At 44.3% G+C, this 22,635-nt stretch overlaps 1 protein-coding gene across 6 annotated transcripts in view; it reads left to right on the plus strand.

Annotated features, from left to right (window-relative positions):
* STK32A (serine/threonine kinase 32A) overlaps positions 1-22,635 on the plus strand; it is a 154,842-nt gene that overhangs the window by 33,380 nt on the left and 98,827 nt on the right. For 4 of the 6 annotated variants that reach the window (XM_077326999.1, XM_077326998.1, XM_077327002.1 and 1 more), the window contains 2 exons: positions 9,589-9,644; positions 10,800-10,951. In XM_077326999.1, the coding sequence (XP_077183114.1) occupies positions 9,589-9,644; positions 10,800-10,951 (208 nt within the window). The remainder of the gene's footprint in view (positions 1-9,588; positions 9,645-10,799; positions 10,952-22,635) is intronic. The other 2 variants (XM_077326997.1, XM_077327004.1) reach the window with 1 other exon arrangement.

Here is a 22,635-nt window from a genome sequence, read left to right on the forward strand (position 1 = left end):
GAAAGTTGTTGGGGACTATGTTGAGGATCCGTGATATAGGATGGTATTCTGGCTGTCAGTTGACTCAAGGGGTAGATGTATTTTAGTTAGTCCTATAAACTTGGGACTGTGGTGTCTCTTGAACATTTTTACAATAGCTCTGGAAAGCTGGCTAAAAGACTATGTGCTCATTTTGACTTTGTGCAGTAGCATGTAATATGAACAAGCTGAGGAAAGTGTGTGAAACTGGCTCATCCAGTTACTCCGTTCTATAATATTGAAGTGAAGATATTTTTCATCTTCTGATTTACAATGTGACTAAATGAAAGACTGAAATACTTTTAGTGTAATTGAAGTTAACTTTATTGGAATGTATATGTGATTGCTGAGCCACACAGTTTTCTTCTTTCATTATGGCATCATCCTGTGTGATTTCTTCAAGTAGTTTTCTTCCATTAGAGATGGAAGCAACATTTCCAGAAAAGAGATTATTAGTCCCATTAGTCAGATGTGCTTCCTAAAACAATCAGTGTTCCAAAGTAAGCTCTTCCTTCCAGTCAGAATGACATACACATTGGAGCACTTGTCCTTTTATGACGAATGTCCTTGTTTGGTTTTAGGGTACAAATCTTTAGTTCTCTCAAAGTCTTACTTTACCTTGAGGAGGTCTTGTAAATGATGTAAACTGAGGATACTTTCTTAGTGTTCATTATCTGTCTTGTGATGCAGCCCCACATTAGGACTGCACAAGCGCAGGCCAACCAAGGAAAATCTTTTCTAGCTTAGCTTCTATAGGGGACCCTACTGCCCCGACATGGTATGCATGTGTGTGGCTTCCCGCCAGAATGCATACATGACTAGGGACGGAGAACCCCCCTTACCTTCAGTTCCTTTTTTGCTGCTGCGAAGTATAGTTGAAGTCTAGAACAGCTTCTTTATTTTCATTGATGGCCTGAAAGGCCATTTTCAAGACGTGTTCCCGTTGTGTGGTTAAGATCCCCCACATGGATGAGCATGACCGATGCCTTCTTTGGCTGCGGGAGGCGCACAATATCGGCATATGCCACATATGCCAAAAGTTTACTCCGAAGGCCAAGTCAGATTGCGCTTCCAGGCTGAAGGCCGCACTGTGGGAGAAGGCCCTCTCAACAGGCCCTCCTAAGCCGGCATCTGAATCAACTTTCATTCCTGCCCGTACCCTTGGAGCTGCTTCGGTTTGCATGACAGCCTTGGTTTTGGCATCAGTTCCAAGCTGTCATGAGAAGAAACCAGTTTTTCAGACTCTGTACCTGACTCCCGCTACAAAGGAGGCCATTACGGAACATGCTGCACCAGTTCAGCCTTCCATACCTTATCCCAAGAGGTCTAAGAAGTCTAAGCATGAGGACTGTCCCAGTCATGCCAAATACAGTTTTACTACAGTCTAGACACTCATCTAAACCGGGGGTCATCAACCCCCGGTCTGTGGCCCGCTATCGGGCCGCCGGCAACCGCGCCTGCCTCCCCCTCCCACAGCGAGAGGGAAGGGAAGAGGCAGGTGCGGCCACCGGCATGCTGGCAATGCAAACACGCATGTGCGCAGTTGCCAAACATGCGCTTTACCGCCACCTGATGGCGAAAAGGCGCATGCACGGCACCTGGGCCGTCGGCTCTCCCCTCACCCCCGGAGGCGGTCCCTGACCTCAGAAAGGTTGGGGACCGCTGATCTACACGATATGCATACTACCTTAAATAGGCCCAGTTCGAGGAATAGGCCCAGGAGAGGCACCTCTGTCCATTTTCCTGCCCACTCCCTGCAGTCTTGGAGTATTTGCTTTCATTAGCTCACCAGGGTCTGGCAGTAACCTCTATCTGTACTTGATGGCCCTGTCTGCTTTTCATGACCAGTTTCAAAACTCTTCCCCCCCCCCCAAGTTATCTCAGTGTTTCTTGAAGGGTTTGCTCAGTATGTTTCCTCCCTGTCCATAGGTGGCCTTATAGTGGTCGTTATCCTTGGTTCTTTCAGCCTTAATACTCCCTCACTTTGAACCGTTGAATTTGGTTCCTTTGGGCCTCTTGACCATGAATACTGTTTTCCTGGTTGTGATTACTTCAGCTAGGAGGGTGGGAGAGATTGTCGCTCTAAGAGCTGATCCCCCCTTCTTGCAGTTACTTCCTAGAAAGGTTACTCTGTCACACTTCCCAAGGTGGTTTCTGGGTTCTACATGTCCCAATCTATCACTCTGCCCGTAATTTTTCCTGAACTGACCTCCGTTTCTGAAAGGTCCCTGCATTCCCTCGATGTGTGGAGGGCCCTTTTATATTATGTACACAGGACACGGGAGTTTAGAAAAACAAATTCTTTATTTGTCTGTTACTGGGGCCCTAATAAGGGTAACAAAGCATCTTGACTACCCCAGTTTCCCACCAACTGACAGGTTAGTCAAGATGACAGTTTGAGTGTGTGAGGCACTGAGCCAAGAGACGTTTCTGTTATAGCCATAGAAGCTAAGATAGTGTAGTTTAGAGGCTGCAGTTGTTGTTTGTTATCTTTATAATAGTAAAGTTTTATAGAATCTATACACACGTCTGCATGATGTATTATTTTTACCTAACAAAATTTCCAACAGACTTCCAGGGTCATCTAGTCTGACCCCCAGCACAATGCAAGAACTTATAACTACCTGCCCATTCACAGTGACTCCAATTTCATGCCCAGGTGACACCCCCCCCCCACACACACATGCACCAAAAAATCTCCAGAATCCACTGGCCTGGAGGAGATTAACCTACCATCTCACAGTGGTGATCAGCAATTCCCTGGGTATGCAAGAAAGAGCCACAAGAGACAAACACTGGAACACCCCTCCACTCCCAATCTGCCTAAGTTCATAAAATGAGCATTTCTGTATGATGACTATCTAGCCTCTGCTTAAAAACATATAGCGTGCAGCTAGTGGAGGTGGTAGACAGAGAGCTAGGTCCACTGGCCAAGCTGAGGGACACTGAAGCCCACCTGAACAGGAAGACAAAGCTCTCTGAGTCAGCATGTGCAAAGCACCTCTCTACTCAAGAACTCCTTGCTTCCTCTCCCTTTGGGAACAGGGTGGTGGAGAGGCAAACAAACTGTGTCCATCTCCCATAATACTATCATGTACATCTCTCTGAAACTATTGTCATGAGTGAAGGTAAGAGGCAGCTGTTTCCTGGAGGCTCTTTGCCTGATTTCCTTGCACCAGGCACCAGAGTCTCTTCCTGGGTCTGGCTGGCTTCATGGTTCTGGTGTCCTGCACCCCTCTTCCTATCAGGTCTTCTTCTCAGTGTCAGTGGGTGGCGTGTCATTCTTTAAGGGTAGATGGCAATGTTCTAGATCAGTGGTCCCCAACCTTTATTAGGCTGGGGACCGGCAGGGCATCGGGCCGCGCCCGCGGGGACCGCGCCCGCGCGGGCCACGCCCACGCTTCGGGCCGCGCCCGCGGATCGGGCCGCGCGGGCGCGGCCTGGCCCTGATTCCCTCTCCCCGCCCTCCCGCAGTAAGAAGCTTCCCGGGCCGCAAGATTGCAGCCTGGGAAGTTTTTTACTGCGGGGGGGGGGTGGGGAGAGGGAGCCGCGGCCCGGCACCATGGCCTTTGCGGCCCGGTGCCGGGCCGTGGCCCGCAGGTTGGGGACCACTGTTCTAGATTACCGTAGAGACTTGAAGGAGAAATGCTGACAGCATGGCTCTGGGGATGCTCCCTCCCTCCATTTATTTCCTACCACCCCTAGATTTTGAGAACATAGGCATTTGGGCCTAGGTGCAGGCAAATGAAAGCCCTAAGCTTGAAACATGCTGGTATGCTGGTTATTTGCCCTATATAACAGGCCCCCTGAATAATGTAGCTATGTTATTTCTTAAGGGCTGCTTATAACCTCTGTGATCAATATGAGACAGTTGTGAAAGCTCACATTAATAACTCTCAGTTATTAATGTTATAGAAGAACTGTGGTCTCACTTTTTTCCTATTTTTCCCCTCTTCAGTTGGTATACAGTTTTGCTCAGTCTGTTACCTACCAAAATCACTTGAGTTCCAAACCTGGGGGGGGGGGGGATAAAATATTTGTTATGATATTGAAATGTGTACTATTTTGCAGAAGCATCCTATAAATTTAAGGGATATAAATCATATCTGTGTATGGATTCTAGGGAAAAGGAATCAAACGTTGCTATAATCCAGCTTTCTTCCAATTTCCTCATGCTTCTAGAACTTTTTGTACAGTTATGCAATACCATACTGTTTGAAAGGATAATTGCTTTCTTTTAAATGGGTGTCTCAAGGGCTTCAGCTGCTTGCAAGTGGGGGAAAAACAACAATGATTGTTGATTTACAGAAAGGTTAAAATTAATAACTCCCAAAGTCTGACACAGTATTCTGTATGTTCTACTGCAACCTATAGAATGTTAGTTGTTCTGGTGTTGGTGGGATTCTGGGGTCCCAAATGACTAACTGATGAACAAATAAAATGCCATCTATGAGTTAGCAAAAAATATTAAAGTACATATTTCATTGTGCCAGAAGAAAAACAACATGTATGATGCTTCTAGAAGTCCTCAATCAACACTTCTTTGAACAACCTAACCTCCTTTTCCTTTACATCCTTGAAACCAAGTCTCACCAAAGTGGCTGTACCATATCACACTGTCAGATTTTGAGGTGGGACCTGGAGTTCCCTCAAAATTATACTTCATCTCCAAACTACAGAGATTAATTTCCCTGGAGAAAATGTATGCTTTGGGGGGTGGGCTCTATGGCATTGTACACCACTGTTCCCTCAGACTCTGTCCCCTAATGTCCAGGAGCCTCCCAACCTGAATCTGTCAACCCATGCTGATGGCCAAGGGAGACCTGGCAGCCTATAATATTGATATAGCATTATAACAATATTTATAAATTCTCTGATTTCCAAGCTTACTTTTTAAGAAGTCAAGTTTCTTTTGCTATGGTGATGTAAGTGGCAAGCCATATCCTTACCATAGTTCCTCTATATATTTTTCAAAGGCCCATCTAAGCGGTCCTGTACGGCCTCTTTTCTCTGCTGTCTGGGTGCTGTCCGGGCACAGGAACCTCCTGTCCGGACAGCACTTCAGGTCCAGCGGACCAATCCAGATGCTCCAAGCAAGGCTGGGCGCGTCCAGATTGTGCTGGCCCCTGGAGTGCCCGCCTCCTTCAGGTCTGCGCCCAGCCTCACTACTAGAAGCTTTCTGGCCAGTGACAAGGACACAGACCTGGTGAGAGGCCTTCGTGGGCTGGCTGTCACCTCCGGAGGTGAGAGCCCATTAGGAGGGGCTTCCCCAGCCCGCATGGCTGATGCACCGGGAGCCCTTCGCGGCCCAAGAAAGGTCCCTGCCATCGGCTGTGCACCTCTGGAGGTGCACGGCCGGCGGCAGGGTCCTTTCCCGGTCTCCTTGGCCTGTGAAGGTCTGTCACCATGTTGCTGATGCGGCAAGAGCCCTTCATGGGCCAAAAAGGCCCCTGCCTTTCCGGGCCCAGGAAGGGCTCTCGCTGTGTCAGTAATGGGGCGACAGCCCTTCCCCACCTGCCAAAGCCCCTCCCACCAGCCACACACCTCCGGAGGTGTGCAGCTGCCGGCAGGAGCCTTTCCCATCCCGCTTGGCCCCTCAAGGGCTCTTACCACTTTGCCGACATGGCAACAGCACTTTGCACCCCAGAAAAGGCCCCTCCTACCTGCCGCCCACCTCGGGAGGTGCGTAGCTGGTGCGGGGGCCTTTCTCAGCCTGCTTGCCCCGCAAAGGGTTCTTGCCGCCTCCCTTTGCTGCCCAACTGCCACCTCCACTGGTGGCCTGAGCCCCTTCCTAAGCCCATTTTAAAAATGGGATTTGCTGCTAGTATGTTCAATAAAAGACAATAGACTGAGATTCCCAACATGGTGTCCGTGGGCACTATGGCATGTCTTTTCTTGGAGCCCAAGTGTTTGTAGCAAGTGGAGAGGCAGGTGTGGCTTATAATTGACTGTGAAGATTAAAAAATATCCTGTTAAACAAAGCTTCTGTCAAAAATATTAAAGAGATGTATTTGAGGTATTCATATCCTTACTTCCTACATCTTGTGGTTGCCTCCACTTCTTCTGGCAGCTATTTTATTGTTGGCGCCAACTCCTGTGGCAGCCATTTTACTACTTGTGCTCACTTAGTCCTTGACTGTGCTCTCTGTAGCTTGCAGGAATAACAACATTTCAGTTATATAGTATCATGCTAATTTAAAAGTTGGCTTTAACTACTAGCATCTTCAGCCTGATCTGAGGCTTGCTTCACTAATGCTGTACATCTTTATCCATTGTTGTTCCTCTATATATTTCTGAAACAGCCTAGGGGGCCTGGCTGTCCAAGTTGGAATAGGGCCAATCAGGGTGCAGCCAGCTTTGTCCTGATTGGGCCCGGCCCTCAGTGCCTGGAGCCAGCAGCAGGTGAGAGGGCCCTGGGCAAAGTGTCGTAGTGGAGGCCTTGCTAATGAGGGCCTCTTGGCCTGCTAGGCTCGGCCTGCTGACGAGGGCCTCCCGGCCTGCTGATTGCCTGCTAAGGAGCCCTGTCTTGTCCCTGCTAACAAGCTGCCCAGCCCCCGCCCACCCAACTTGATTTGGCTGCGAGCTGCGGCCCAAAGCCACTTTAAGCTGCCTGGCCATGGGAGGGGGCTCTTTCAGGGCCCGTTCTTAGGAATGGGCTTTGAAGCTAGTAAGTAATACTTTAGAAGTTTAGAGCGTTTTGATGTTGGTGCAGGAAATATTTATTTTCCAGTCATCAGAGATATAGAACAAATTATACAACTAGCTAAGATTACTACATCTTCACATTTTCAATGAGCAATTGTTTGCTGTCACTTTCAATCCATCATAGATATATTGCATTGACGTCTTTAATTGTTTGGAAATTAATGGTTGTGTCACTTTGGCAGTGTCAGACAGTTGTGGGGGGATCGTGTTAATTAAGGTTTGTATGTTGTTAGTGAACTGTAACCTATGTTTGGTGCCCCCAATCAACCAACTAATGAAATATAAATACAAATAAATGCAAGTATATGTCTGGCATGAAAATTTGGCTGCTTTTTATATTAGTTTATTGGCTGGTGGTTTTAGCCCTTCCTGATTTCTGCCTCATTCAAAGTGTATGAACTTCTATAAGAAGGACGTGCCTTGATCATTCCTTGATAAGAATTGCCTCTGAAATTAAGGGGATGCTACATGTTTACTTATTTATATCCTGCTTTGCTCTGCAGTGAGAATTTAAAGTTGCTTACAACATCATTCTAACCTCCTCCATTTTATCTTCACAACAACCCTGTCAGATGTTAGACTCAGACAAAATGACTTAACTCTGTTCTCCCAATGAGCTTCTACAGCAGAAGGAAGCCTTGGACCTCTAATTGCAACACCATGCTGGTCCCTTATCCTAATGCTTCCTGTGTTTCAAAACAGTAGGGATGGCTAGGAACTGGAAAAATGTGATTCAGTTCATGGTTCATGGTGTGACCCTTTCACGGACCATCGTGAACTTTTAGCATCCTCACTAACGGTTTAAGTTTGCAAAGCAGTAAAATGGCCCTGTGGCATGCTACAGTCACCAAATTCACAGGGGAGCACTGGCTGACTTGCTTCTACCTGCCCTCAGAGTTTGGTGAGGATTGGATTTATGGTGTCTAAGCTACGGATCCTGAAAGAAAGTACTTTCTGTGGAAATGGCAGGCCTAATCAAATCCTGTGAACCCATTCCTTACCAAACTTGGAGTGCACAAAAAGGAGAGTCAGCCAAAAAATTTACTGCAGTCCTTTTGAAAGGCACAGGTTCAGGACTGCCCAGAAGGTATTCTGTACAAGTTAGTCTCCTGTGACTTTGATATTTCTTTTTTTTTAATATAAGGTGATGGTAAAACCAGTTTATATTGAAGTTTACATAGAACATAGGATTGCAAAACAATACTAGGGATGCTACAGAACTGTGTGCTGGAACAATATTACAAACCATGCTTTGTGACATTACAAGAGCTTTAAACAGGTGTGATAATGAGTCTTGTACAGCGGGGGTCGTCAACCCCCAGTCCACGGCCCACTAGTGGGCCGCGAAGGCCTCGGTGATGGGCTGCCACGCCTGCCTCCCCCCCCCCGCAGAGAGAAGCTCACCAGGCCACGAGAGAAGCGGCCAGGATAGTTTTCTGCTCTGAGAGCTGGGGGGAAAGAAGCAAGCGTGGCCGCGAGCATGCTGGCGGGCACAAACGCGCATGCGCGGCGCTCCCACGCATGTGCGTTATTGCCCCTGGTGGTGAAAACGTGCATGTATGGAGCTGCCATGAATGCACATTTTCACCACCAGGGGCGCTAAGGTGCATGCGCGGCGCCTGGGCCACTGTCTCTTCACCACCCCTGGAGGCGGTCCTCAACCTTAAAAAGGTTGGGGACCACTATTGTACAGGTAAAAAAAGGAGGGCTTCAAAGCCCTTTCTTCGGTATGTGATGATTTTGACCTACTCTTAACTTTAGGTGAAGTGCATTTTATGTGTCAGTTGGTCATAAAACATTATTTTGGAATTTGTATTGGGTCAGAAGGTTATAATATAGGTAATTCTTTCATTTCCATTCCAGTTAAAGAAAAGTTATTGGTAACTTGAAGGTTCACATAATCCTTAACAGAAAAAAATATTTCAAAATGATAATTTTGTCTACCTGTGTTTCAGGTAGAACAATAAGAAATAAATATGTGAAGATAAATTCTTTTATTTAGTACAAATGGAATACAAATAAAACTGAATTTCATTTTTGATGTTTTTGACTTGGCACTTATTTTGCAGTAGGGAATTGATGTGGAGTAGCAGTTTAGCTAATATCAGGATAAACTATTAATTTATAGTCCAGGAGTCTTCAGCATTTTGCCCATGAGCACCGTGGCATCTACCAACACTTTTTTGGCTCCCATCAAGTGTTTTTAGAAGGTGGGTGGGGCTTTTGCTCAGCAGGCCTTCTAGTTGCTTGTGTAGATTAAAAAGCTGCCTATTGAGCAGAACCTCTGTCTGAAATGTTGAAATGTTAGAGTTAAATATAACCTTGATCCCTGACAATTTGTGGTTGGCTCTGCCTCCTGCATCAGCCAGATTGTGAGTAGCTCCACCTACTTCACCAGCCATTTAGTTGTTGTGCCCCCTGCCCTGTGCCAGAATTCCAAAGGTTCCTGCAGGCTCAAAAATGTTGGTGACCCCTGTCATAATGAGTCTGCAGCCTAGCATATGACAACCCAGCATGAATACTCCCCTAAACCTGAAACTTGAAGTCTGAGATCTGAAATGGAAAAATCAAAACTAGAACTATGCTAATGAACTGTAGAACAACTAGGGCCATCAGCTTAGTTTTTACAGGCTTGAATGTTGTTTTAATGTAATGCAGTTTTATTGTTTATTGTTTATATTTATATATTAATTGTACACATGAATGTTGAAAACTGCCCTGGGCCAGCTATGCTGGAAGAGTGGCAAATTGCACAATTATTAAATAAGTAGAAATAAAATGGACTTTCCTACACTCAGAAAGATAGTTAATTTTATTACTGAATGGCTAAGGCTTTTATTATTAATCCTTTACTCTTCCTTACAGTCACCTTTGACCATTTTGAAATTTTGAGAGCCATTGGAAAGGGCAGCTTTGGTAAGGTACGTTTTTGCAGACTGAACTAATGATCTATGTGATGAGGACTAAGGTGCCACAAATAAATAAAGTCTTCAGAATACTGCATTGCCAGTGGATAAAAACTCAGCCTTATCTCAGCTAGAGAGACTTTAAGCCCTGTACCTTAAAGGCTCAGGATCCTCACATTGTATTACAGGATATTAAACTGTTCTTATTGATAAACCAAAGCTGGTGCTGCAATTGTATGCAAATATCCGATAGAGACCTTTCTCTGGGGCAGATCAGGATGTTAGTGGCATTCCAACCTATTTACTTTGCTCTTTGGGAAATTGTGTGTGAGGAAAACAGAATTGTTCTTCAGGAATAATTCAGTACAGTCTCGATATTTTTACCGATGCAGAATATTCTCTGCATTAAAAGGTCATTATTTCAAAGTCACTGTGTTCTTTTTAGGTCTATGTTTCTATGTTTAGAAAGTGTCAACACAGGTGGCAAAGAAGCACAATCTCTTACCTTACACAGGCTAGTCAGTAGCAGGTAACCGGTGAAAGTCTTGGAGGAAGGAGTGTCAGTACAATGGTATTGTATCATTTCCAGGGAATACCCAGAAATGAAGTCACACTGTGTTAAGAATCACTGAAGATTCATAGAGCAGTGGAACATCACTTCCAGTTTCCCCCCAGAAGTGATTTAATGCTTTTATGCTGATGTCAATTTTTCAATTGTTCATTCTCCCATTGGCCACCAGAGTGGTGATGGTCAAACCATAGAGTTTCAGCAAGTCCTACAGTAGTGTAACATCACTTACCTGCCCCTAGTGGGAACCTGGCATCCCTTTGCCAGAGGCTAACAAATGGGCTGTTGCATAAGAACTCTCAACAATATAAAGTAAATTGGTTGGGATTAAAAAAAAAATTAAAATCATTGGTTTACTTTCATGTTATTCATTTACAGTGAAAAGTATCATTTTAGTTTTAGTTGCTGACTTTTCTTAGGGCAGTTGACCATGGAGCTAGCTTGTGCTAGAGAAGAACATGGCCTTTGTAAATAAGGAAGCCTCTTGGGAAAGTAAAATTGTATTAGAGTTATAAGATACTCAGATAGCCACTCCTTTAAAAGAATAAAGTAATTTGATGTACTCAATTTTGTAGACTACTATCTTGATTTCTTTTCTGTAGGTATGCATCGTTCAGAAGAACGATACCAAGAAAATGTATGCAATGAAATACATGAACAAGCAGAAATGCGTTGAGCGGAACGAAGTAAGAAACGTCTTCAAAGAGCTGCAGATCATGCAAGGTCTTGAACACCCTTTCCTTGTTAATCTGTGGTAAGCCGAGCTTTGTCTCGAGTGTATGCCTGCCATGTTTCCAAAATGCTGTTCTATAATGATGTAGCCATGACTTCTCTAGAAACCTAGCTCTGCTTGATTTTTTTAAATTATTTTTTTCATTTCAGCCTGGTTGCAATTACTTGTTTGCACAATACCGGTTGGCTTACTTTTTCTAACAAGCACTTCTGAGTGCTCAGACAACCTTGCTTCCTTTGAGGGAAACAGCAGGCTTCTGGACCACTTGCCGTTTAAATTGGGGTCTTATTTATCCTAGGCTATTGTTATAGAGTTCTTGTTCAGTTCCTTTTAGAACTAGTGGGGACCTTGCCTAACTTCAGGCAATAAGTGCTATGCTGATTGATTTTATTTCTGTCAGAACTGAAATTGTAATATTTTGTCCAAACAGCAGACATACTAGATCGCGTGATGAGACTGCTTTAGCTGGGAAATAAAGTTGGGCAACAAAAGGCATTCATAGATAGATAAACGAGCAGTCCCCTGTGAAAAACCATTCTCAGAACAACAAGAACAACAAAAAAACATTTCACCTAAGAAAGAAAAATTGGAGCCTTCTCAGAGTGCTCTGTTTCCATGAGCAAGCATGTTTTGCATGAGGGGACACGTAAGCCAACCTGCAGTATCAAAAAGGACATTCCTAGGTAGTCTGCATGATATAGCACATTGTGCAGATGAGACCTTGTACATAACTGGATCTCTGTCTAGAGTCTCCTGATCTGCCCCAAGCACTATGACTTAATGCTGTCATTGCTTTTGTCCTTAGAGAGAGTAATTTGCCATTGGTCAGTCTAGCATCTGTTCTGTTAAAAAATATCACATATTGAGGACCAGAGCAAACTGTTATCCTATTAAGTCAGAGAAAAACTAGAACTCAGTATTGCAGGGGACAGAGATGCTAGTGCTTTGGCCCGGCTTCTCAATTCTAAGTGCATGGGGAAAGATAAGGCTGTAGTTGCTTGGTGATAAGCAAAGGTACTTTTCATTTGCTCCAAAGTGCACTGCTTCTCTACTCTTAAGTGAAGAAGCATTTTGCAAGTGCTCAGAGGCTTTATTATTTACCAGTTAGTTCTTCTTAAGAATGTTATGCCATGGTTTTTAGATCGTTACTTATGGATGTACCTTGATGGTCCTAGGCTATGAAATGCAGCCAGTGCAGATATAAACTCAGTATCATATATATTTTTTTCTTGCTGTCTGTGACCTGCCTTACTTGCTTTTTATTCTCTAGAGTCATCTGTTTCCATGCTCTTGACTGCTTGTGGTTGAATTGTATTGGCTTGTCACAGATCAGTTGAACCATATACTCTCCCTCTAATATTTATTTATTTATATTTATAATTTTATTTTTATACTGCCCGTCTCTGTAAGCAGGCTCGGGGCCTCCTTACTCTGCATCCTGATACATAGTAAAATATAAAACAACATTTAAACAGTTTAAGAATAAGTTCAGCTTCTGTATTTCCCCCCCCCCCTCACTTTCTTCTCATACCAAAGTTGGTTATGGGTAGGGAATCCAACAGAGGAGGGAGGCCTGTAAGATTTCCGATCACCATGGCTTCAACTGTAGACCTGGTGGAAGAGTGCCATCTTGCAGGTCCTTTCAAACTTTGTTAGCTTCTTTAGGGCCCAAGTTTCAATTGGCTACGCATTCCACCAGGTTGGGGCCAGGACCCAACTTTAGACATCTTTGGGACTAGGGATCACTAACACATTGGTATTTGCAGAACGTAATCCAAGGAACTTACTGGAATAGGTACTCCCTAAGGTATTCAGACCTCATAGGGCCTTAAAGGTCCTTGAATCTGATCTGGAATTCAACCAGCAACCAGTGCATCTGCAGGAGGGGGGGGGGGGGACTGTTTTCACTCCATTGAATGCATAACTTTGTCCTTGTCCCTGAACGACTGGAGACCGGTAAGGTGCAACGGCTCCTCAGCTTGCTTGCCTCTACCACTGCAGTGGTTCCATTGGCCTGCCTCCACATGAGGCGTCTCCTTCTTTGGGTTTTGCACAGCTTTGCTCCTGGCCCTTTCAATGCCTTATGGTCCCCAGAGCTGTTCTTAGAACCCTAGAGTGGTGGACTTTAGAGTCTAATGTGTTAACAGGCATCCTGTTCAGGGCTTGGTGTCATGGTGTAATTTTAACTATGGATGCCTCCCTTATGGCTGGGGCACTCATTGTATGGATAGAACGGGCCGGGGTTGTGATCCCTGGCCAAATGATGGCTCCATATTAATTTCCTTGAGTTGCACACGGTTTGTTTGGCCTTGACTCACTTCTCAGATATTCTGTATGTCAAAACCCTTCTGGTTCAGACCAACACCACTTCCTGCAGGTACTACCTCAACTAACAGGGATGACGTTCATCCTTGTGCCTTTGCCTAGCGACACTCAAGATCTGGGACACCACTATCAGCCTGCGAATAGACCTCAGGGTGATACTCATAGCTGGAGTACTGAATTCCCAGACGGATGCTCTCAGCAGAGCATTTGTCTCACCTAGAGTACAAATACCTGCTACTGGTGTTCAGCCTGTGAGGGTTCCTTCTGTGGACACCTTGGCATTCCAGTTCTCAGCCAAGTGCCATTGGTTCTGTTCTGTGGTTGGCATGGGCCAAGGTTCTGTGGGATGCTTTCCAATTCCAGTTGGTGGGAGCTCTGTTTTACACATTCCCACCTCTGCCTATTCTCCCCAAGGTTCTTCAGAAGGCTCAATGGGAAGGTTCCCTCATAATTTTAATTACTCCAAACTGGCCACGCCAGTGCTGGTTCCCAGAGCCCTTTGCACCCCCTCTTCTGGAGAACCCTGATTTTATCTCCTTCCTGTCCCCCCTGGTCCTTCAACTTGAGAGGTTGACCCTGACAGCATGGTTGCTCCATTAGTTTCTGAATCACTCTCTCAGGAGATCAAGGAGGTATTACTTCACTCTAAACATCCATCTATGTGGTATGCGTACAACCTTAAATGGACCAGGTTTGAGGAATGGGCCTGTAAGAGGAACTTCTGTACCTTTTCCTGCCTGCTTCCTGTGATTCTGGAGTACTTACTGTCCCTGGCTCATCAGGGCCTGGCGGTTTCCTTCATTCATACCCATCTAGCGGCTTTTTCTGCCTTGCATGGCCAGGTCCAGAACTCTTCCCTTTTCTCCCACAAGATGTCTCAATGCTTTTTGAAGGAATTACTTGTCCTACAGTAGCTCTGCAGTGGTCTTTGCCCCTCGTGCTTTCGGCTTTGATGCTCCCTCCCTTTGAATAGTTAGATTTGGTTCCATTGAGCCTCTTGACCATGAAGACAGTTTTCTTGGTCGGAATTATCTCTGCTTGAAGAGTGGGGGAGCTCAGTACTCTGAGGACGGATCTCTCCTTCTTACAGTTCTTCCCCAACAAGGTTACTCTGTGTCCTGATCCATATTTCATCCCGAAAGTGGTTTTTGGTTTCTGCGTCCCAATGTTACCTTACTTGTGTTGTTCTCCTGAGCCGTCCTCCGGTTCAGAGGGCCCTGTTATATTATTTACACAGGACACTGGAATTCAGGAAAACAAATTCTTTATCTGTCTCTTATTGGGGCCCTAATAAAGGTAGTAAGGCATCCTCCAGCCCTATTGCCCAGTGGATGGTATCTGCTATAAAAGCAGCATATTTGGCTGCGAAAGTTCCTTGCCCTGTCAGTATCAGAGCTCGCTCCCTCCCTCCAGGCGATGGGTTCTTCCACTGCTTTAAATCAGAATGTTCCTCTCAGGGACATCTGTCGAGTGGCTACCTAGGCAAGAGAAGAGACCTTCATGACACATTACTATGCCATCAAACTCCAAGATAGACAAGATTCAGAGTTTGGGAAAGCGATCCTGCAGTCTTTGTTATCTTAAGGGCTCAACCTGCTTTCTGAAGGTATTCAGCTCGTGAATATCCCAATGTTGGGCTGCACATACCTGTAACTGTTGTTCATTCACATCTTGTGTGCAGACACACATTCCTTCCCTTCCTCCCCATTGTAAGCCCATGTCTTGGGGTCTTGGCTGGTTCAGTCCGGCCTGGGCTCATGGCGGTGGTTCAGAACCAAGGGTGAGTGAGGTGCTCCTCCTCTAGTCACGTGTGCGCTCCAGCAGGAAACCGCATGCATGTGCACCGTGTTGGGGTGGTAGCACCCCCTATAGGAGTTGAGCTTCAAAAGACTTTCTGTGGCTGGCTTGGGCTTGTGCAGTCCCAATGTGTACACAAGGTAAGTGTAGTCCTGTTGATCTCCGGTCTAACTAGATCAGTTCCTAAGAGGAAATGAGAGCATCAGAGGGAGGACATCCTTGCTGTGTTTCCTCCTGTCCCCAAACTCTTCTGTCCTCGGGCACTGCCTCCAGATCTCCAGGGCTTTCCTAGCTTACCCCACCCACTCATTTGCGTGTGTTTGTAAAGTAAGAGGAAAGAAATTCCATTTTATTGCTGAAAACCCAAAAAGATGACTTTGGAAAATATGTATATGGAATAGTCTTGTTTCTCTAATTAATTAGCAGGTACAGTGCTATGTCTGGCAAACCACCCCGTATTGAGTCTGCCATGAAAACGCTGGAGGGCGTCACTCCAAGGGTCAGACATGACCCGGTGCTTGCACAGGGGATACCTTTACCTTTACAGTGCTATGTACTTTATTCATTTTCTGTAGAATGATGGCTACCAGCACTGGCATCGATCCACTGAATGATAAAACATGTCAACCTCTCCAACTTTACTTGATTTAGTATGTTTTCCCCCCTCCTGAAAAAGGAAGGATGAAATATGTTTTGGTTGGCATTAAACACAGAGCATAATTCTATTAAACTCACAGCAATCTTTCAAGTAATGGAGACTTGGATTATTATACGATTTTTCTTTGGTTTTAAAGTGATTTTTGTGGAAAGCCATTACTAAACAGTCTGTAGCAAGAAGCTCATTCATTCTTAAGAGATAATGATAATGATAAGGACTTTAACCAGTAGTTCAAAACAAAAGTTGAAACTCGAATAAAAATGTCATCATGATTGCCGCATTCCCTTCCCCTATTAATGGGCTAATACCCAATATTTGTAAAGAATGCTTTATGACTTTTTATTGAAATCTTCTAAGAAATAAATTGTGAGCTTATTAAGTTTCTAGAATCTTTGAATTCAGAATAACCTTAGGTTGTATACATTTAAGGTTTTTTTTAAATAAGCCCTTGAGGCAACTACCATGTCAGAAATATCCTATCTTTATGTGATTCATTTTGTACACCATGGTGCCTACTGTCACTCTTACTGAAGACTGATTAAATATTTTATTGACTCATTATTTATTGGGGATTGGAATATTCAGATATTATGATAGAACTCTTTGTAAATGGTAAGCTTGTTTATTCCTATCCTGAAATAAATTGGTTCAGAACAAAATGCTTAATCTTGTTATGTGTGGGTCATGTGCGTCCACAGAGTTCTCAAATCCCAACACAATTGAAAGATTTCAACCCCCCCCCCCCAAATTCTGCATTGCAATTTTTTGTCTTGTTTTCAGACATTGCCATCTTGACAACATGACAAGAATTTGCTTTGTTCAATTATTACTTGAGAAATGTGGCATGATAGTCAGTTGACTGGTCAGATATTGTCACTCGACTTATTTATTGATTGCTCATTATTTGTCTGCAGTTAAGTACTGCAGGAAGCCAATAGCATCACTGTGAAGGTGTCAGACTACTTTTTAAAATATATATATCATTATTAGGGATATTTGTTGGTAGGGCTGCCTGTCCCTAGCCTTACTGTAGTCAGGGGTAGTAGCATGGCATAGCTTCCTCTTCTGGCCCCCTACTTGAATTGCAAAGATCGGAAATAGCTCTCTCTTTGTTTTATTTCTGTGTTAATTTCAGTTTTACAAAACATGTCCAACTTGTATATGGATGTTGTACACCTAAGTAAAAACCAAAGGATGAGCAAAAATTCAGTGAACTATTGACATTTGTAAAAACCTAGTAGAACTTTGATAGTGGTCTGTTTGTTTGTTTATATTTATATACCGCCCTCCAGTGAGGCTCAGGGTGGTTAAAATAATGTATGATAATTAACAAAAATAGTTTATATCACAGCCACCCTGCATGTTAACTATTAATTGTGGGTCATTTGGTGGGATGCTGTTCATGAAGGGCACTGTTGGACCTCAATGTCACCCACTGAGAACTGGGAGTATGCCATAGAGCTCAGCATTATTATGCACTACAGAGAATCATTAGGAAAGGGCAAGCTGTCAATCCTCTCATTATTGTGCCTTCAGCAAACTTGCAAAGAGACAGTTTATAAGCCACAATATTATATATATTATATCGCATCATGTTTCATAGACAACCTGTAACCTGGCATATTTTGATAATGGTGTTTGCTTGACAGCATTATACAGATAACAGCATGCAATAATAATTTGTATTTAACATTTGGCAGCCTATCTTACATTTGAAGCTTGCAGAAATAGAAATAGCAGATGCTCTGAACATCCAAATACAGATCTTAAATTGTGATTTTTTAAAAAGCACCTGAAATTGGACAACTTTCAAATTTATACAGGTATTTGGTTCAGTTATAGTTTGTTGATTAACTTATTCCTAACAGGATTTCTTATTCCATAAAGTCAGAACTCGGTAAAGATTTTAGTTAAGTTTTGCAAGTTGCATGCTGTTTGTCACTGACTAGAAACTGAAATGGAAAGCAATAGTGAAAGAAGTCCTGTTTACAAGAGTTCCTTGAGAGTTTAATGAGGGATGCTTGAGAAACAGATCGCATGATAAATGAAGGCATCTGATGGCTCCTGTTGAGCTAGAGAAATAAATGACATCTGCAATCCCTGTCTCTCTGAGCCATGGTGTCTATACTATTAATAATGTATCTTTGACAGCCATTGCTGAAGTAAAGGAGGGGAGAATTAATTTGCTTGGAGCAAACAGCATTGAAAAGGAGATTAATTATGATTTTGGAGCTTAAGGTGGAAGTTAAATAACCAGTTGCATTGCATCTAATCTGGAATTGAGTATAACTTCTGTATCAGGAACAGTGAATATGGTTCCATACCTAGTTGATTCAGTTTGATCCATAAGCAGTCTCTAGGAATTGAATCAAAAGTGCTTTTAAGGTCTAAGAATTCTATCTATAACTTCCTGCTCCTGCCTTTGGAGTATTTCTTGACAAGTTGGTAAGGAGTGATACAATGGTCCAGGGATGATTTGCCTTTGGTGAAACCAGCCTGCTTTGGTCTGTACACCATGGGGGCCCAGTTTAGAAGCCTATGACCTAGATCAGTGGTCCGCAACCTTCCGGTTGCCGCGGACCGCTGTTCCGGAGTGGTGGGAGAGGGTGGCCTGGGGCCCCGTGCACGCACAGCAGCCCCAGCGCAAACGCGCATGCGCGGACTGCCGCGCACGTGCGTTTGCACTGCCACCATGCCGGCGGCCGCGGCTCCCTCTCCCGGCCCCTCCTGGCCGCCAGCAAATCAGGCGCCAAAGCGGCCGATTAGCTTGTGGCTCGGCAAGCTTCTCTTCCCCCCCCCCTCCCGAAACAAGAAGCTTGCCGGGCCGCGAGCTAATCGGCCACTTCGGCAGCCGATTTGCTTGCGGCCTGGCGAGCTTCTCGCTTCGGGGGGGGGCGGGAAGAGGGAGCTGCGGCCCGGCGCCAAGGCCTTCGTGGCCCGGCACCGGGCCGTGGCCCGCGGGTTGGGGACCACTGACCTAGATGGCTTGCATAGCGCTTACCAATTACTGAGAGAAGATTTATTTTCCAGGAGATTTGGGGTCCCCTTTTTTGTATATCAGGATAACTACAGCCTGAGGCCAGGAGGTGGGAAAAAGCCGATTTTATGAATGTGATCTAGCAAGTAAGCTTCCAACTGGGCCTTTGTTGACACCCGTCTTTCACATGGCAACTCAGAAATCACAATAGTACATGGTTTATAAACTGTGGTTTGATTGAAGTCCTGTTCATTGTGATTTCTGAATGTATTGTCGCTAATAAACTGCAGTTTGGGTACTGATACTTGATTCTTGGAATATGGAATGGTATGGCACAGCCTAACTGTGGAACTGTCTGCACTCACATCCCCCTCCCCCAACATGCTGAATTCTGATCAATCTGAACCTGGATCTTGCAACAGATCTGCAATGTTCCCTTAACTGGAAACAGCTTTTACTGAAATGCTACATTCTGCACTTGAATCATTCCAATTGTCAATCTTCTCTCTCCTTCCTGCTTGATGGGGGATGTGCACTTTTGTCTCTCTTACTGGCAAGCTCTGAAGCTAGTTTGTGTGTTTATGGGGGGGGGGGAGTGGAGCTATCAATAAAGGATCATGAGGCTGGAGAGGGCTTTATTTCCAGCCTTTTATCCCCTGACTTTACAGCCAGAGCTAGATGGGGAAAGGGGGAAGTCTCCTATAGTCTTTGAATTGACACCCTGACCAATCAGCACTGTTGCAGAAATTGCTCCATATAAACACTGGCCCAGAGAGGCTTGAACCACTTCCAGCTTTTGAAACACCTGGTTATAATACAAATAAAAATTACAAGACATGACGCACATAGAAACAATTTTGGTGGAATTGTTGGAATAATGCTGGAAAATTTAACTAGCGTCTAGATTTGAGGGGGGGGGGCTCCCATTTAGCTGAGGAGCTGGCCAAATGTTTCTCCTGTCCCCCCACCCCCAACTGGCCTTGCACAACAGTGTAGAAAATAAGTGCAGCCCCCTCCCCTTTCAGGATCATAACAATTAGTGGAAGCAATTCAGACTACCAGGCCTGTCTGCTATGTGAATTAGCATGGCACCAATTAATACTACATGCCAATTCAGATTATTAATTGGGCATTATTAATTGGTAAATAACCATAGAGGAGCCCACTTGATTTGTGTACTCTGGTTTAGGTTTTAATAACAGTTAGGTATAGGGGAGGTTTTAAGTATTTGTGTGTGTGGTAGAAGATTAGAGGGAGATCTCTTTCACATGAGATGTTTATTTTGGGAACTTGATAATGAGGGAAGTGGAGGATATCTGATTATTTGCCCAGGTAAGAGCAGCTTGAGTGGGATCAAGGAGGGGTGGCTGTGAGCTATGCCACCCTGTTCCTGCCATTTGGCAAGCCAGTGAGAAGTGGGTTGATGTTGTGATGAATTTTTCCAGGAGAAGGGAAACACAAAGGCACTGCATTCAGATTCTGCATGGTGATGGGAAGGGAACCATGCCACTGGCAGACAGGGATTTCTTGTGTAATTTGGTCCTACAATGTCCCACCCAGTCTGGACTTGGAAGACAAGAAGTAGACCTCTGAATCTTCAAAACCTAGTCAGAGTTATGTCCCTGGACTGAGCCAATGAGAGAACTTGGATGAAAATTATCTGATTTTCTGAAGTTAAAATGCTAATGCTCCGCATAACTCTGACTAGGTTTTGAAGATTCAGAAGTCTACTTCTTGTCTTCCAAGTCCAGACTGGGTGGTACATTGTAGGACCAAATTACACAAGAAATTGCTCAGGCCAGCAATTGCTCAGGCCAACATACAAAGAGGACAAATGCTTAGATGCATTTCAAGAGCTGTTTCTCTCTCTCTTTTTTTAATGATAGTGAACCATGTAGAGAGCATTATTACCAAGTAACAGCTCAATTGGTCACTAGATTGATTTCTTGCATGCTTCCACTGAGCAGGATTTTTAAGTACCCCATGAATCTGAATTGATTCAGATGCTGTAGTAATGCTGTATTCCTTGTTCAGAAACAGATATTTCTCAATACTGCTACTTGAACAGTTACAGAGCCAGTACATCTGTTTGTAGATGTAACCCTTCTAGACATTGTGAGGAAATTTTGTACTTCTTTCTGCATACCCAGTCTCAATTTCTGTCCAAAATCTCTGGTATTTTTACACTAAAACCTTTGAAAAGAGAACGTGATCAACAGCTTGTACATGTTTCAGTTCAATACTCTAAGAAATTCTTGCTACAGCTAATTTTTGCACCTGCTCTTTCTGTTTTTTGGGGGGTGAATATTGATAAAGTAAGGGGCATGTGCTGACTACTCACAGATGCTCGCAGTTTCAAACATGGAGGCAGCCTTGGGTTCCAGACAAGCCTCATCTCATCAGATCTTGGAAGCTAAGCAGGGCTGGCCCTAGCTAGCATTTGGGAGGCTGACATCCAGGGAATACCAGGGTCATGGTGCAAGGGTAGGCAATGGCAAACCACTTCCAAATGTCTCTTGCATGACAACCACACAGTCTTAGGATTTCCTGGCTACATTACACACCTGCCAATAATTGAATAAATAATCTTTAATATGGGAATGATATATTAAAAATATATTTGTGCCTGGTTCTGGTGCTTGTGAAAGCTGTGTCTTGCACTGGATATAGCTACAAAAGCTCCTGAGTCCTATGCTTTTGTAGCTACATCCAGTTTGCTTGCTTATGCTTCTGCCTCTTGTTTTGCTCATTGACTTAGAGGTGATGTTATTTTTCCTTGTATTTAATTACACTACTCCCTCAGGGCAGTTCTTGGCACAAAAGCAGCTAATTTTCCTTTATGTTTTCAAAAGCACTGACACCTCCAAGTCTAAAGTGTATTGATTGCTTCAGTTTACATTTTACTCACTGTTACTTAAATGAAGTCAAGTAGCTTGTGAAAAAACTTAAGGTTATGTGAAAAAAAGGGGTGAGATGCTAGCATCAGGGCTTGACTTGGACCAGAGGTTACTAGAGTTCTATTCTGGCATCATTTTTTCTACGATGCCAGAGTTTAATTGTGGGATTTAGGAATAGCTGAAAACATTTTTGTGTAGATACTGTCTGCATTTCCTCCACATTTCTGGGATAATACCTTGGCTATGTGTCATTAGGGACAGTGAAGTAGCTCCAGAATAATATAATTCCTGTTGACAAAGGTTGTACTTTTATTATGTAAATCCTAAGGGCAAAGCTCATTGTATCCAGGAATACAATGGGCGCTAGAGCTTGGCAGTGGGAAGAGGAAGGGGAGGAGTTGTCCAGTCTGTAAGGGCATGGGGTTGAATGTGTTGTGTGGGAGGTTGTGGTGGCGTGGAGACAAATGAGGGCATGGGTGTGGAGAGATGGGTGTCAAGAACCTGTGGTTTGGAATGTTCGTTGAGTGTGGGAATGGACTGACCTTTGGGAATTGTGGCATAGTGGTTATAGATGAGCCTTCCAGAGCCATGTCTTCAGATACGTGAAGGGAAAATCAGACTGGAGACTCTTCTTAGGGGGAGATTACATGGCAACAAATTCCTCCCAGTTCTGCGTCATTACCTCTTCTTGTGTGAATTAGGCCACAGACACTGAAATGTCCCCTTGCCCTAATACACATGGGGTAGTCACAGTACACCGATGTCCATTCTGTTCCTTCTCTCTCCATTTTTTCACTGTTGATAATATGTTATGTGCCCACATGCTTCTTTCATGGTTGCTCCTTAGAAGAACAACTGGATTTTTGTATCCTGTTGTTTACTGCCCAGATGAGTCTCAAAGCTTTATAAGGTTTATAAACACCTTTTCGTCTCCCCACGATAGGCAACCTGTAAGGGCTGTGGGGCTGTGAGAGGTCTGAGAGAACTAGGAATGGGCCGCAGTGACCCAACAGGCCTCAGGTGTCTTAAAGCATTTCCAATCATCTTCCCT

The sequence above is a fragment of the Paroedura picta genome, chromosome 3 (assembly GCF_049243985.1).
Source record: "Paroedura picta isolate Pp20150507F chromosome 3, Ppicta_v3.0, whole genome shotgun sequence".
In the NCBI taxonomy this organism is placed as follows: domain Eukaryota; kingdom Metazoa; phylum Chordata; class Lepidosauria; order Squamata; family Gekkonidae; genus Paroedura; species Paroedura picta.